At 38.2% G+C, this 16,089-nt stretch overlaps 4 protein-coding genes across 5 annotated transcripts; 2 read left to right on the forward strand and 2 right to left on the reverse strand.

The window, feature by feature from the left end:
• Positions 1-1,052: 1,052 nt before the first annotated feature.
• Positions 1,053-6,544, forward strand: LOC128896970 (pre-mRNA splicing regulator USH1G). The gene is made up of 7 exons (XM_054160585.1): positions 1,053-1,745; positions 2,582-2,725; positions 3,449-3,721; positions 3,828-4,101; positions 4,164-4,460; positions 4,545-4,743; positions 4,814-6,544. The coding sequence occupies exons 1-7, from the start codon at positions 1,723-1,725 to the stop codon at positions 5,086-5,088; spliced, it is 1,485 nt and encodes a 494-aa protein (XP_054016560.1). The 5' UTR covers positions 1,053-1,722; the 3' UTR covers positions 5,089-6,544.
• A 272-nt stretch (positions 6,545-6,816) lies between these two features.
• Positions 6,817-10,938, reverse strand: LOC128896973 (HUWE1-associated protein modifying stress responses). The gene is made up of 5 exons (XM_054160588.1): positions 10,365-10,938; positions 10,066-10,137; positions 9,342-9,513; positions 9,090-9,235; positions 6,817-8,882 (listed from the first exon to the last, which is right to left on the reverse strand). Exons 1-5 carry the CDS (start codon positions 10,555-10,557, stop codon positions 8,740-8,742), a joined length of 726 nt encoding a protein of 241 aa, XP_054016563.1. The 5' UTR covers positions 10,558-10,938; the 3' UTR covers positions 6,817-8,739.
• A 424-nt stretch (positions 10,939-11,362) lies between these two features.
• LOC128896974 (nuclear envelope phosphatase-regulatory subunit 1) lies at positions 11,363-12,409 on the forward strand. The gene is made up of 4 exons (XM_054160589.1): positions 11,363-11,634; positions 11,760-11,831; positions 11,889-12,023; positions 12,112-12,409. The coding sequence occupies exons 1-4, from the start codon at positions 11,607-11,609 to the stop codon at positions 12,267-12,269; spliced, it is 393 nt and encodes a 130-aa protein (XP_054016564.1). The 5' UTR covers positions 11,363-11,606; the 3' UTR covers positions 12,270-12,409.
• A 383-nt stretch (positions 12,410-12,792) lies between these two features.
• Positions 12,793-15,744, reverse strand: LOC128896971 (regulation of nuclear pre-mRNA domain-containing protein 1B). 2 transcript variants are annotated; one of them, XM_054160586.1, is made up of 5 exons: positions 15,491-15,744; positions 14,624-14,928; positions 14,412-14,546; positions 13,697-13,972; positions 12,793-13,623 (listed from the first exon to the last, which is right to left on the reverse strand). In XM_054160586.1, the coding sequence occupies exons 1-5, from the start codon at positions 15,639-15,641 to the stop codon at positions 13,474-13,476; spliced, it is 1,017 nt and encodes a 338-aa protein (XP_054016561.1). In that variant the 5' UTR covers positions 15,642-15,744; the 3' UTR covers positions 12,793-13,473. The 2 variants fall into 2 exon arrangements, with proteins under 2 accessions (XP_054016561.1, XP_054016562.1); XM_054160587.1 differs by having other exon boundaries at positions 15,475-15,604.
• Between the last annotated feature and the right edge of the window lie 345 nt (positions 15,745-16,089).

The raw sequence follows: 16,089 nt of genomic DNA on the forward strand, positions 1-16,089 counted from the left end.
CGATTCTTGTAAAATTAGGATACTTGTTGAAGTATTGTAGTGGCAGAAGTCAGCAAACATATTAGTTACCTTAAGTAAAAGTGGATAAATTGTGCAAAGTAAAACAAATTTCGAAAAATAACTTCTCGGATGTATTATAAGGGTATTATTGTAAACTATATTACGATCAACTTAGTCATTTCAAAAAATTCGTAACTACGTAGCTTTACACATCAGCCAACGTGAGCCAACGTGTCCCTACTGGCTTTGAATACATCTACCACAGATTAGGGCTGGCTCAAAATAAATTCAAATGTTCACTTTCTAAAGCACCCTATTTAAAATGTATGTATCCGCGTTAAGGTAATTTGCTGTAATTTATTGTCGTGCCGAAGAAAATTGCTTACATACAAAAGAATTTTCTAAACGATTAACAAGCTAATTATTTCGTTAGCTCAGACTTTAACTGTAAACGTCGAAATTCCTATAAAAATACTGTATGCAGGGCTCTACAGTTCCTAACCACGGCACTATCATACTTTGAGATAGCGTTGTCGGATTTCTACAGACGTATACCTCTATGTATAAAAACAATGTATCATCGATTTACTTGCTTCGATAAACCAAAATTACATGAGAAACGTATTTTATTTATTTAAATCCACTCCCAGCACATATACCTTTTCCTTATTGGCTTATTTGCAATTGTAGAAGTTGAATTTCCCGCCAGAATTTCCAACCGGCGGTGGCGCCATCTAACAGCAAAACGCCCAAGCTTGTAGTGAAAATAGTTTCCGGTGTCGCCGCTAGATGGCGCCACTAAAACCCAGCGGTGGCGTTATCTAGTGGCAACAGAGGATACTATTTTCACTACAAGCTTGGGTGTTTTGCCACCGATGGCGCCACCGTAGGTTGAAAATTCTGGCGGGAAATTCAACTCTTGATATCAGGAGTACTCGATATGTAATGGGGTATTGCAAATAAGTAAATAAGGAATAGATATATGTACTTTTACTTTCACACTTAACTTTAATTTATCTAATGATACAGAAGAATTTGTTAAGAGTTATGCTTAAGAATTAGAACAATAAAATGTACAATATTCATGTTACGTATAAACATTGTGTAATTAAACTTAAATACTGATCATACACTTTAACTTAAATACTATTTTTATAATGGAACTACTAATCCTATATATTCGTGTGTAATATCCTATCATGTAATTTATCGTAATTCTTCAAAGGTTTATCCAGGGGAAAGTCTACCATATGGCTCGTCCCTTCGGCGCCATAACGCTTGAAATTATCATAATTCGTCATCTCGTAATTCGTGTTACTTCAATTTTAAAAGGAACCGTACGAGTATTTATTAATTAACTGAGAAATCATGGCAACCAATCAGAATGTGATAACGTTATTTCGCGACTTGCGATTAAAGGGTCTCTAGTGGGGGCAACAGAAGCCATCGCAGTGCAGCCAAGTGCAGCATCTACCTGCCTCTGCCTGCACCTGCACGTACCAGCCTACCACCTTTAATGCCATTCAATGCAGTTCACCGCTGGACGCCATAAACATAAAACACGTGGTTCCTCTATTTCGTCGCAGACATGTACACTTGCTAATTCTCGTCCTCGTTATTACTCAAAGGAACCCTTACATAAGAAGTGCCAGGAAGTCCTGTCTACAGGGATGTTTCACCATCGATAACTAAGTCTTTGAAGGGATCAAGGAACAGAACAGTATGACGTCCGATAGATTTCATAAGTGAGTTACCATTCCCAGCAGACTGTGCATACTGTATTTTTCTATCATTGGTACTTTGGTACGCTGTGCTGAGATATTAAGGTGAACCAAAAGTGCCCTCCAATTATCTATTAAAAACTAACGCAAATTTTATACTTTTATTTAGTCTAAACATTTATCGAAATAGAACATAGAAAGGGGGTTGAAAGTTGAAGAGTATTTTTGAACTACCTTAATATCAAGCGCAAAGCCTAGAAAGCATGCAAGTATTGTAGAATCAGATTTTCGTCTCCCACTGGAATGAAAGTGCTTCCATATGACAACTCTGGTTCGTGATTTTGATGTATCAACTCTGAATTCTCTGTTCACGTGTTCCAGGCGAAGGGGTGATCATGAAACCGAAGTATTACAATCTTGAAATCTAGAAAACTAATTGTAATTCAATAGGAAAATTTCTAGTTCCAGAATCGATGTTGTATTACGATTGATATCGCTTTTTTTCAGTTTTCAAAGAGATATATAAAAGTACCATATCAACATTTGTAAATAGAATGCTCGTTATAAAGAATATATAATAAATTAAGGCAATGTTCTATTTACTCAACAAGTTGCTACTAGGAATCATGTAGTTATAAACAATTCTTTAGTACAGCATGTTTTACATATTCCAAATAGAGTTGCAAAGTAGTTGTAATTCTTATTCTGATTTATTATATATATCGTTCATGCCAGACATCTATCTTTAAAGCTATCTATTTTCTAAATATAAAAATAATTATGTTATATAAATTGTATAGCTTATATAAATATTTTGGTTTTAAAGAAATATCGTTAATTGTTTAATGTTTGATACACAGAGCTGCACGCGGCGGGGCCTTGAACGTCTTAAAAGAAGCAACGAAAAAGGATTGCAACGGGCGCGATGAAGGTGGAATGACCCCCACGTTATGGGCGGCCTTTGAAGGTCATATAGATGTTCTGAGACTGCTCGTCGCCAAAGGGTATACTCTCGATGCTCTATTCACTTATAAATACATTCTGAAATATCTATGCAAATCTTACTCCGTCCGTGTCCTTCGTACGCATCGTTTTTAGCAACTCCGTTAAGAATTATTTTTCAAAACTTGCATAAATAGTATTCTTACCAAATTTTCCTACTAATTTTTAATAAAAATGTATATCTCCCTATACTACCAGTTATTCATTTCAATACACCATCGTATTTGTGATATTTTTCGAGGAGCAATGCAAGTAATTAGTTATTTCATGATGAATTCATTTTTATTAATTACGTTAATTACGTTCGTTTTTCCTTGGAAAACTTACAGGTGAGGCGATGTATTGAAATTAATGACCCGATAGTGTAATACACCAAGAAAATAAGGGGAAATAATCAGCTTTTGTGTCAAAGAACGACCCTGAAAGTTGGGCATGTAAAAACAGGAAATACACGCTATAATCTGGCATCAGTCGACCCCATAAACGGAAATTGCAACCAAGCGAATACGATTGGAACAAAAGAACAGGAGGGACGAGTAATTGTTGCCCTCGTCGTGGACACAGATGCCAGATAAAACCATTTCTCCTTTTTTTTTTTTTGTCGAAACTACACGAATAACATTTATTTGAAGTTAAATAGCTCCCCAGACTTAAATAAAACACAGAATAACCAAGAGTCTAAGAGCTTCTACAAGTTAGGACCTGTTTTCTAACTCTTTCCACAGGGGTGACCCAGACAAGACCGATTATTTTGGTAACACAGCCCTCCACCTAGCAGCGGCGAGAGGCCACGAATATTGCGTCAAGTTCCTGGTAAAGTTTGGTTGTAACATTTGGTCATTGGACATAGACAGGCATTCCGCCCGAGACTTGGCTGCCATAAACGGGAGAGAGGTGATCCTCCAATACCTAGATCTCGCTCAGGCCGACCAGGAACTGAACAACCGGAAGAAAAGTAGAATACTCAGAGAGAAGGCTGAGAAAGATGCAGAGAAAAGGTATGTTCGAAAAGTAAAGACTATAGAAATACTAGTACGAATGTACTTTCAATTAGAATATATATAATAATCTCCGTAAAATCATGATACACATTTCTGTAAACAGACTGAAGGAGTACATGAAGAAACAGAAAATGGCGGAGATCAAAGCTGAGAAGGAGCAGAAGAAGCTGTCAAGGGACAGAACGAAACTGGACTTGGCTACAGTGAACGAAGCAGGTGTTCCAGCTCAGAAACCCGGTATATTGACCTTCAAAGGTCGAGTCAAGCCTTCACCAACGTTCAGCGACATCGTTGGCACTACTACGAAGAAGCACGGCAGTGCAGTCTGCAGGAAGGCACTGGCTAGGAAGGCAGTCGACGACTTCAAAGTTGTAGAGGTAAACTATTCGTACTACAGCACAGAATCGAGCCTTCCTATACTGAAATTTCACACGTTTAGATCGAAGTGAACGGGAAGAAGTCGATTCGCAGCTTGACCGGGCTGCGAAGGGACTCTGAGGTGATATACGTAGGAACCTACGAGACGCAGGCCCAGCAAATTGGAAGACGTGGTAGAATCTCTGATGTCTGGGGCACTCTTAGCAAGGCTCAAAGCACTCCTGACCTCCTAGGCGACCGTAGCTTCGACCAAGGGAACGCAGAAGACTTGAACGATGTCGGGAATTCTAGCTTCTTGCAAGAACCTGCGAGCATTTTCAATCGACCAGGATTTGGATCCGTAGCGTTTAGACGACCAGTAAGTTTGTCAAGCGTCGATCTAACGGACAACGGAACCAAGATACTAATAGAATAGAAATACTAATTTGTCTATCGTCTGCAGATAACAACTCTGGAGAGCCTACCAGTTCCCCAATTAGACGCCCACCAGCAAAACGGCAACTCCTGTCTGAGCGGTTCGATAAATGGCTCCCTGAATGGCCATCGAGTCGGCTCCAATGGGCACAACGAAGAGATCAGTATAGGAAGCGCGGGTAGCTTGGCTCGAAGACAGAGCATGTGGGACGACGACTTACTTTCAGGCAAGAATTCTATTCAACTAACGCATGTTTATATTCCAAGCTTGAATTAAAACCTAATGTGCGATTGCAGAGGAGGAAGAGGAAGAAGAAGAAGAAGAAGAAGAAGAGACTGACGAGGAATGGACTCCCTTACAGAGATTCCTAGTTGCCAATAACCTTTCGTCCATACATCCCATTTTGGAATCCGAGCAAATAGATCTGGAAGCATTGATGCTGCTCACTGAAACTGATATCGCGGCTCTGAAGCTCCCCTTGGGACCCAAGAGGAAGCTGATGAACGCTATAGCGAATAGGAAAAGGGCTCTGGACGCCCCCCAGAACGTTATAAAAGACAGCAGATTGTAGAATTAATTGCAAAATGAAAGGGAAACGAGGAAGAAAATGCCTGAATGCCTTACGAAGTGTCTTACGTAACGTAGAGTAACTTGGGAAAATATAAAAATTAGTAATTTCTTCGATCAAAGGGTCCGTAAACCCGAGAGATTATTATCTTTCTAGTTCGACCACCAGATTTGAGAATGCATCGCGCTGTTTGTTTGCCATTCTTCACAATTTTTAAGTATAACAGTACGGTAAAGTAACTTTAATCATCGCCATGACACTGCAAATAGTTCATCGCACGAAGCCTTAGCTGTAATAATTCTTGTACTGTGTACAGTGCCTTACATGTATTTTAAGTCTACGATAAGGAAGAATGAAATTTTTGTTCTTATTGCGCATTTGTTATATAAGTAAAACGAATTTTATACAAAGTGTACAGAGCCAACGAATCAAATAAAAGAATGTAAATAACTAACGTTTAATACAGCGGATCAATGTAATAATAATTATCCTATGAAACATTTCGATACCCGAGACGACGAGGTAATAATTATTTTGTTAAAAATCTTTGTAATTTTATTTGTAAATCATTATCTTACAAACAAGGGGACGCAAAAATATAGAAGCTTCTTGTGTTCGCAGAAAATAACAGCACCATTTCTCACCTCGCCGCGAACATAAACGATCGTTACATCGCGGATCTTTCCTGTTAGTGCGAATATAATAGAAGATACGCTCGACGTGTATCGTAATAAAGAAAGAGGCTCGTAGAAAAATTTCTCGGCGCCCCAGTGCTCCTAACAGTTGTACGATCAGCGTACCAACTAATTAATGTGAAAGAGACACGATACAGAAGCCGCGATTCCTGCCCGTCTTACTTCCTGAGGCTGTCAGATCAATCGATTAACCAATCATAAATATTATATTATATTTATTTATCCTATCGCTTCTAGACAGCTATCAATTCATCAAAAGTTCAATGTAAAAAGAAGTCGATTTGCTTTCTCTTTCTTTTTTTAAATATTAATCGATTAATTTCAGGGGCCTGTAAAGCTACCTTGCCTAATTCTATGCGAATACACAACAATCGATTTTACATTAGTGGCAAATCCTTCATCGGGAACTCCTCTTTTGGCAACGAATATAAATCAAACGGTTCCATAAAGTAGAACGTGAAAGACGTGTTGTTCGTACTCTTTCCTAATGATTTACAATCCTCCAAAAAATTGCTCGCCAAGAGTAAAATAAATCACGCGCTAAGACGTAAACAGTGAGGAATTTAAACTGAACTGTTTATTCTCTGAAACCTTCACGTACATTATCTGTATACGAGTCGACAGAAATCGATTCGATGTAACAGAGCACAGATTGCGTCGTGCTGTTCAAGGAAAATGCCAATTTTATTGATCGCGACTCTATCGAATATAGAGAAACAAACTTTTCTTTCAAGACCAATAAGAAAGAGCTTTCGGACTATAAACACAAAGACATCTACCGATAAAAACAAAGGAAAAAAAAAACTCAAGTGTCTGTATAAAATGACTCGACGTTTCCCATCATCAAGCATATTCTTCTTATCGTTAATGTATTCTAATGTATTCCTAAGTATGGCATCTTTAGTGTGTGTGTTTCTTTTTCTGTGTATGCTTTCTAGAGTCACACCTTTGCACTTGTGAAAGAAAATCCACAGGATCGATTGCCAAAGAATCTTTGATTAAAGGAGGAAACCGACTGGCGTTAAAAAAATTTGGAAAAGAATCGAAAAGCGTGTATTTAAATTTCACAAGGTACAAAGTTACTCCAGTCATCGTATTTTACAATTCCCTTGGAATGGAACTTTCGAGTTCGTCGAAAAAGTAAATTCAATCGTTGGAGTTCACTTAACTGCCGAGATTACACGATAAATATTATTAAAGCTATAGTAGTCAATATTAATGATAATAATATTTAGCAATACCTCTAAAGCTATCATCGTTATGAACGTATGTTATATATTTACAACTGAACTCTTTTTTTTCTTAGTGCTCTAACAATTTCGAGAAGAAGAAAACAAACGAACAAGCCAGCTTCTAAATGAGTTTAGAAGAACGAAATGAAGGAAAGCAGGAACTAGGAGATAGGAGAAAAACGTCCAATTTCAGAGTTAAATAAATTTCTTCAAGTTCCTCTAAGTTCCTTGTAGGTTTCGTCGACCTTCGAAATTCAGATAGAAGCAGGACGAGGTACGGTGCCTAGAAATAATTATTAAAATATACATGTACAGTTATTTGAGGCATCCACGGCCCTTTTTCACCCGCGCGAATACGATTAGAATAGATATATAAAAATTACAAAAACGAAAGGAATACAGAAACAACTATATATATATATAATTTATATATATATATATATAAAATTTATATATACATATACATTATATATTATCCAAAAGACAGTTTTATAGTTACTCTACATATATAGAAGTCGTACAACAATGCAAATCCCTTGTTCATGAGAGCGGTGAAGAGAATTTATAAGACTACAGAAACCAAACAATTTATCAACATATTCTTTTTCTATTCCGTTTACAGCTAACGAAAACCGTACAGAGACCATGATAGAGGCATAGCGTGACACACCTGGTGCAACAAACGACGAGAAAGCCTACAGATATCACTTCGACTCAGACTTTAGCCAGTTATCACCAAAATCTTCCAAAATATCAATTATCTATGATCACTTAATAATCATAACAACATTATTATAATAAAATCAGAGGCGATCCTTTGGCGAATCAAAGAATATTTTACAAACGTTTCCCTCCCTGTCCCCTTTTTTTTAAGTTACCACCGTGGACAGAATAATACAGTTATTAAATATTACATCACCGTTTCATTGTTAAATATACCATTCGAACGTGTTTACAATTTACCGTGAGGTGGCTACCGCGTGTTTTAGCTACCAGCTGCTGGATACAAACATACACAGTGATCATGTGTATTCGTACGCAACTTTCAACATATTATGGCACATCAGCTTGACGCAAAAGTAATTTCCTTTCTTTCTATTTTTCCATTTAATATTGCAATGAATTTCTATATAAAGCTGATCGTGTTATACACGATCTAGAAATGCGAATGTTCGATAAATATCGTTTTTTCGATAGCTACCACATAGAAAACGAAATTACTTTTGCAGTAACCTGATATACAACATGTGAATCAACCGATAATCATTTATACAGACCTCTCCGTATACAAAAAACGATGACAATTCTCCCTCTCTAATTACTTTGAATGGTACTCCGTAACACGTTCGCATCAGTCTCGCTGCTTGGATAAATAAATAAATAATTTCAAAGCAAACAACAGCGATTCCTATGGATTGTAATTTCATGTATAGAGCCACGACCTCCACAAATAACTGTAGATTTGATATTACGCTACTCTCCGTAGTTAATCGCCTTAACGTCAATTATTCAAATCAGAACTGTTGTGTAAAACTTACGAAACTCGACGAGATATTTAAAGTACGAGAACTCACGAGCGTTCTCCGTGGCGATGCAAACCACTGTTTCTCTCAAATGATTTCGTTTAAATGGGATCTACGCGGGAGGAGGGGGATGAACCGTTAATAATTAATCGATTAATTAATGGGGAAACAAGGGAGCGAGGTCGCTTTACACGTAGCGCGCCGTTACATGAAACGCGAACGTTTGTGCGTGGGGGATCCCATATCCACGTCGTGCGAAGCTGGCCGTTTGTGATGTCTGGCGAACTCGCTGCTGATGAAGGCTGACAACTCAGCTTGCCTTCCAGTACGCCGAGACATTGGCGAACCTATCCAAAATATCCCAGTTACAACAGACACAAGGATTGCATGATTCTATCCCTAACTGTTATCGAGGATATACAAAATACTGCGTACCAGAATCTCGAAGACAAACACAAAATACCAGGAAAAGTTTGTAAACAGTTTAAAAAGCTCAAGATTCATTGTATACAAACATATTCCTAATTGTTCAATGATAGACGAATAATTCTCACCAGACAATGAGATCGCTTCCCTAAATGTGTGCAACTCAGGATCAGGATCGTTCCCAGTCATTGGCGTGGGTGCCACCACCATAGTTGGTGTTGAACTCTGAGAGGGAGGAGAACCGCACACCATCATCCTCGGTTTAGGTGAACTCCTGAAAGTTACGATGCAGCTTCATTTTTAATCTGTACCGAGTTCCGCGTAGACGTAACGTCTTACAAAAGGGATCAGGGTTGCTTGCAATTTATAGGAGGGCTTACCTGTGCGAATGTGGTCGTGGCGGTGGTGACTTTCCAGCGAGATACGCCAACAGGTCTTCCCTACGAATCGTACGTCTCTTTTTCCTGGCCCAGTTCATTATTTCTTTGCTACGCTTCTGTCGACCCATTTCTATGCTTAGCTCGCTGCAACGACGCATACTGTCCACAGAATCTGTCGGAATGCAACCATGGTTCTGACAATGTCTCTGACATTAGTTTGGATACGTAAAGTTATTCTCAAAGTCTTAAAGCAGGACTCAACTTTAAACTATGACCGGTATAAGAGATATGGTGACGCTTGGAATCCAAGACTTTACTTCTGTCAGTATGTAAAGGTACGGAAAATATTAAAATAAAATGAAGTTTAAGTATTAATCCGAGTATAAAATTATTTTAGGTTAGAGGTTCGAAGATTGGAGGCTGCGAAGGGTTAAAAATTCACAAGTTTAACAGCTGACCTTCAGGCTTAGTCAGCTGTGCAGAGACGTGTCATCGCTGTGTACAAATGAGTAACTACTGCAGAAAAGGATGATCGAATAGCCCGTTGGAGGGGGAGGAGGAGGGGTATGCAAGGCGTGCGGAAGGAGGAGAAAAAAGAATACAGGAAGAGAGAGGGACAAGGAAAGATGTATCAGGCAAGAAAGGCGAGAGGAGGGGGGAAGTTGAGATTGAAGGTTTATCTTGGCAGCGTTGTTGACAAGAGAAACCAAAGAAGTGCACGCACCTTTGTACAACGATGTGACGGTCCCCGCAGCGATCTGAAAGGGCAGCCAGAGAGATACACCCTGGGTCCGATCTGTAAAAAGAACAAGTTCGAAAGGGGCCTAATTACGCGGCTAGATCGATATGCATATACGCAGGGGGGGATGAAGGAAACAGAAGGAAACGAGGGGCAAGAAGAGTGACATGTCTCGTGCGTCGCACAAAATGGATGTCACTAAAAATGGTAACGACGTGCGAGATTCGCTCGGTGTTACTCGCAGGGCCGAACAGGAAGGGTGTACGAGGTATTATGGTTCTCGCCTTTGTACAGCTGGGCGATGGCCGACGCTGTGGACTGAAAGCTCGTCCACATCTGTTGAGAGTAGAGTTCTTTCTCGTTGTGCAGTTGGGTTTCGTAATCTGGCTCAGTTTCTAGCGCCTCGACGCACTGTTGCTCCCAATTGCTGTAAAAGAGGTCCATTATGGGATCCTCCTCGCTTCGGTCGTCGCTCATGGCTCGCCGTGTCCTCGAGACTCCTGTGTTCTGTGTTCACGCCTTATCCACCGCACACGTACATATACATACACGCACACACGCACACACGCACCCGCGACCACAGGGAAAATCGTGTAACCCTAAACTCTGCCTTCTCGTTCCCCGTTTACTAGCTGATTCGACTTTTTAGTACCTCACGTAACGCGAACGGTGTTTGCTCGCTGCACGCCAACCCGAGTCAGGTCGCGGCCATTACGATGTGCCTCGCTCGAGGATCGCACGAAACACGAAATACGAATCGCCAGCGACGAAGAACGAGCTGAACCAACGATACATAATCCCTTTTCACCCCCCGGACCAACGACCATAGACGTACAGAGACAGACTGAGACAGCGCGCTATTGCGAGAAGGAGAGGGCTACCGACGAGACCGAAGGATAGAGATACCGTGCTCGTCTACCTCTCTTCGTCGCACACCAACCAATGGAGGGGGAACAGTCTATCAGCCCCCACCCTTCCTTCATACATGCGCATTAAATTTCGAAAATCACGAGTTAGGAATTCTGGTTATACTCGCTTTTTTTTTATAAATTTGCGTTCTTATATTTCGAAATACAACACATTGTACTCCTGTCGATACTTATCGTAACGTGGTAAGTAAAATGGAAAATGGCGCCATCTAGCAGCGATCCCTAGGAAACACGCTATCGCCATCTAGCGACGAAATCTTAAGTTACGGATGACGGTAGAGTAGAAACGCGACTTTACCATCTAGCAAATACAGCGCATACGCAATCAAAACTCGAAAAACCGCCAAGGTTTCGCATCTACAAAAGTACTCTACATTGAGCGTATGCAACCCAAGTTGGGTTTATGTATTTATGTATATTTTCACAAAATTGTTGCGTTGAACTGAAATTATGGAGAAGAAAATATCAACGAGACGGCCAGTAAAAGATGATTGATATCGGATAATTAATTGTATTTAACTTTATCGCAAACAATAGTATCCGATATCATTGTTTTGTTTTGCACCCTGATCAAATACATGTATGAAATAGATAAAAATGTCTTTAGATCAAACGGTTTGCGAAGGTAAAAATACTGAATTGTTATTTATTTATCATTATCTCAGTGAAAACTGGAAACATGTAACGATAGCGAATGAACAATTTTGAGGTTAGTTTAACAATTCTTTCGTAACTCTCTATCACTTTCAGACTTGAAAGCTTTTGAAAGACGTCTCACAGAAGTGATTGCCAGTTTGCAGCCAGCTACCTTACGATGGAGAAGTATGTTTCTTTTATCCTATTTATAGATGTTACATTTAAACGTAATGTTACTTTCAGTACTCCTGGGTTTCATTTCTGTTTGCACCGCTGTTGGCGCGTGGCATTGGCTAACGGATCCTAATACATCAGCTGTATCATTTACCGAAAGCCTATGCAATCACCCATTTTTTGCAATCGCTAGCATTATTTTAGGTAAGTTTGATCAATGCTGAATTAGAAGAAAAATAAGAAAAGAACTGCGATTGCTAGTTTGTACAAGCTAAATATCAATTAATTTCAGTGATACTATTCATGATGGGAGTTCACAGACGGGTAATAGCACCGAGTATAATAACTCAGAGAGCCAGAAGCGTTCTTGGTGATTTTAATATGAGTTGCGACGATACTGGGAAACTCATTCTTAAACCAACAAGACCACCCCATCCACATGAAACTTAAGAACATATTCGTACAATTTATGATAATTCCCTATAACAATTCGTCATATTACATATAAGTTAGCATAAAGATTTTCCTAAGTGTATAATATTTAGTTGCGAAAATGTATTGCTAAAACATTAAATATTTTTATAAATATTCTTATTTATTGTATATACTGTGATACGAAAAGTTACGAATGCGTACGTAAATTAATGCGTTAACCTTCGATTAAATAAGCGTACAACTCTTGCCAGATACACTTGCCAAGAGTTATAAAACGAGTTAAAGTAATTGTATGATATTATTGTTCGATTATTTTTAATTTTGTATATTGAAATGTAATTATAAATATGACTGTATATTATTTCAATAAATACAAAATAAGTTAAATAAGCGTAATTCATTCTAGCAACATTTTCATTGAAACGCTCAATTATACTTATAGTCTTGCGATTTTATTTATATAATTTTTTCATCTTGAGAAAGATACAAAAAAATTATATTTGACAATGTTAAGCGAGGATCACAAATTATAACGATCAAAACATTTATTCGTATTAATATTCTGCATATTATTACAATTTCCGCAACGCACAAATCACGCGATTTATTTCATACAATATTACATATACAATATTATTTACTTTACGCAGTCCCAATATATATTTAAAGTTAACTGCAGCATTATGTTTTAAGATGTCTTTCTCAGTCCCAGAATTATATTACCTACAATATATATACACAAAGGATGATTACCAAATGTTATAAATGAATATTCTAAACGCTGTGTTGGTCATCGATAATTGGGCAAACTAAAAAAAAATTTCAGTATTCTGAATATTCCTAACTGCACATTTAATTGATGCGCATTGTTTTATTCCATGCATGCGTACATATTTCTTTTCTTTTCGTTTTTAGCGAGTCTTTATATAATAAAATTACGATAATTCATCGATACCTCGATAACTAACATTTATTTATTAGCAAGGTATTTTGGAAAATGATCTCGTGGCGATTTCATTCGTCGATTCTTCTCTTGTATAGTTTGCAATTAGACGCCACAAGTTCGAACAATATTTAACGTTGTAAATATCGAAAAATATAAAGTTACTGGATAAGATATAATCGATCGCAAGAAACCAAGCTAACGTAGCATGGTCGTGCTTGTCTATGCGTGGAACTCAGGAATAATTCAATGATCGTGCTCTTTAAACTCAATGTGCTAGTGCATGGAAAACAAATCACCAGCCGATGGAAGAGGTGCCAAACCTCCTGTGACGTCAGGTAACTGCGTCAAGTCGGGAAGATTCGAAATGTGGGATTTCACTTCTGATCGAACTGTGCACACCTTTTTAAGTTTTTCTTTATAGTCCTGCAACATAGCATATGATATCATAACATTCTTAGTGAACAGATTCATCGAGTAGTTCAAATCATAATCGTACTTCTAAAGTAGTCTGCGCTTGCTGAAGTAACTGCCTTTGCGCTAAAGTGTAATCTCTAAGCATAGTTAACAATCTCCTTCTGTCTTCCATTTCAGCTTGCAATCGTCCATTGTAATCCGCCAACAATGCAGCAGCTTCGTTTACAGCAACGCTTAATTGGTCCGCGGCTGCTCTATCAGCCAGATTCGCAAGCAGCGAAACCTCCGAAACTTCTGGTGGCAGAGATGCGATACGTTCTCTAACACCAGCGTCAGAGGATGCTGTGTTTTCCAAATCCTGAAACGTAGAAGGCTTTTTAATGATCGCCTTCAATGTTCTCGTATTCGAAGCATCTTATTTACAGTTTTCGCACACGCAAAATTCACATGAGAGAATAATGCAGTTTTATTCACACAAGTACTCGAAATTAATAAGAATAATTTCTAAAAATATAAACTGAATGCTTATTCGGTTGTTTTGAAATAAAAGTAACGGAATGGTTTGTTATTTAAATGAGAGACGGTATAAAGTTTTTTTACAAAATAGAAGAAACAATATTTTTGATTAAGAATAAAAGTAACGAGTAGAATAAAATTGCTATTGGGGGTGGATACATCAAACTGTAAATATGCTTGCCAGTGCGCCTTATGGATTCAACATATATTTTACTCTGTATAAGACAGTTTATTGCTAACGATACATAATCCGAATGTTTCTTTTTATAAATGGTATTAACCATTAAGGCTTTGATGAGTTCCTCTGTTTCCGGTGGATCTCCGGCAGGAGTACGTGGACTCAACGTAACATGCAGCTCTTTCGTTCCATCCACTTCGACTTCAGTCTCCGACTTTTTTCTCTCCTTTTTTTCTTTCTATAATACACAGTGAACATATAATTTCGCTATAAACGCCAGATTTAATGTAACTTGAAACCAACATTGTACGTTACCTTTACTTTCTCTATGTCGTTTTTAAGTTTCTTTTTAGGAGGCGGTGTTCCTGGATCCTTCGAGGTATCCGTAAAGGCGACTTTAAATTCTGTGATTTGCGCTTTATCGTACACTCCTCTCTCCTCCCATATTTGCAGTAATCTGTTCAACCTCTCCCTCGTCTTCTCGTCGAACCCCTTCATATGCTCAAAAGCCTTAGGCAACACTGTTTCAAATTCTTTCCCAAATTCGGGGCCTTTCTTTTTACTGTTTTGAATAACATCGTTCGCCAGATACATGAACATTAACTTGCGATTATCCTTCACTGGAAGAAATACATATAAAAAAATTACTAATTAATCTAGCAAGGCTTAAACTAAACGATAGTTTAGTCACTGAAATTAAGTTAACAATGATTTATAATAGAAATTCTGAATCAGGTAAAAATTACAGTGATTCCTGATTCAGATTTCCCAATACTATTATATGTTTGTCGAGTTAGGTTAGAGTATCGGGCAAAGGTTTAAATATCATCATGATCATTCGTGTAAACAAATTCGTATCTCTATTATGTACAAGAATATGGTATCGAATCAGTTGGATATTTAAAATTATAATGTTGCATGATTTGCACCATATCCTAACCGCGACAAGCGACTACTAGTGTGATAAACCTAATTTTACAGCTGACATACAGTTATAAAGAATATCTCCACAATTACGTGGCGAACGTCTAATTTACGAGATAACCTAGAAATTTTAACGATCCTCGTTCGCTACTTTGTCCGTTCGGAAAGCTTTTCGATACAGCTGATAAAATAACGTCAGTTAGCACAAGTTTTAAGTATAAAATAAATAAAGATGTACTTACGACGGTCGTCACGTACCTTTACACATTTCTTTGAACCAGACTTTCACGATGGTTGGGTGATGTTTTCTGTGATGAATTAACCAAAGGGACAATGTTTGAATACTCTGTTGGGAGGGATTCAGGTCCATTAATCTTTTCACAAGCGCACTCTCTGTAAACCCAGTCATTTCTAGACTTCAACGTTACCGAAGAATACACAAAAATGAATTGTATTTCAACTAACGAGCCGCACAAGTTGGCACAAGTGCACGAGCATGCACGACTCAACAGCTGAAACACAAACATGAACAGCGTATAAAATGTTCTACCATAAAATACGTTTATAGAGACGAAACTCGTCAAGTTCTTCTTGAGAGTGAATGCGCATGCGCCTTTCGAATTAGAGATTCTCCCATCAGAAGCACGAAATATGTTGCTCGATTCTAATTGGGTACCGCCATTTTTCAGTAAACCGCGCGCATTTTTAAATGCTTTTAAGTCTAGCTATTTATTTGTTACGATAATAAATAATTATTATCAATTGCTCGAGTTGAAAAACAAAGTGTAACTGAATTCATAGAGAAATGATTCGTGAATCATGTTGAATTTTCTGTAAAATTCATGTTCTCTATTCTT

This window comes from Hylaeus anthracinus, unplaced genomic scaffold, assembly GCF_026225885.1.
Source record: "Hylaeus anthracinus isolate JK02 unplaced genomic scaffold, UHH_iyHylAnth1.0_haploid 11978, whole genome shotgun sequence".
NCBI classification, from domain to species: domain Eukaryota; kingdom Metazoa; phylum Arthropoda; class Insecta; order Hymenoptera; family Colletidae; genus Hylaeus; species Hylaeus anthracinus.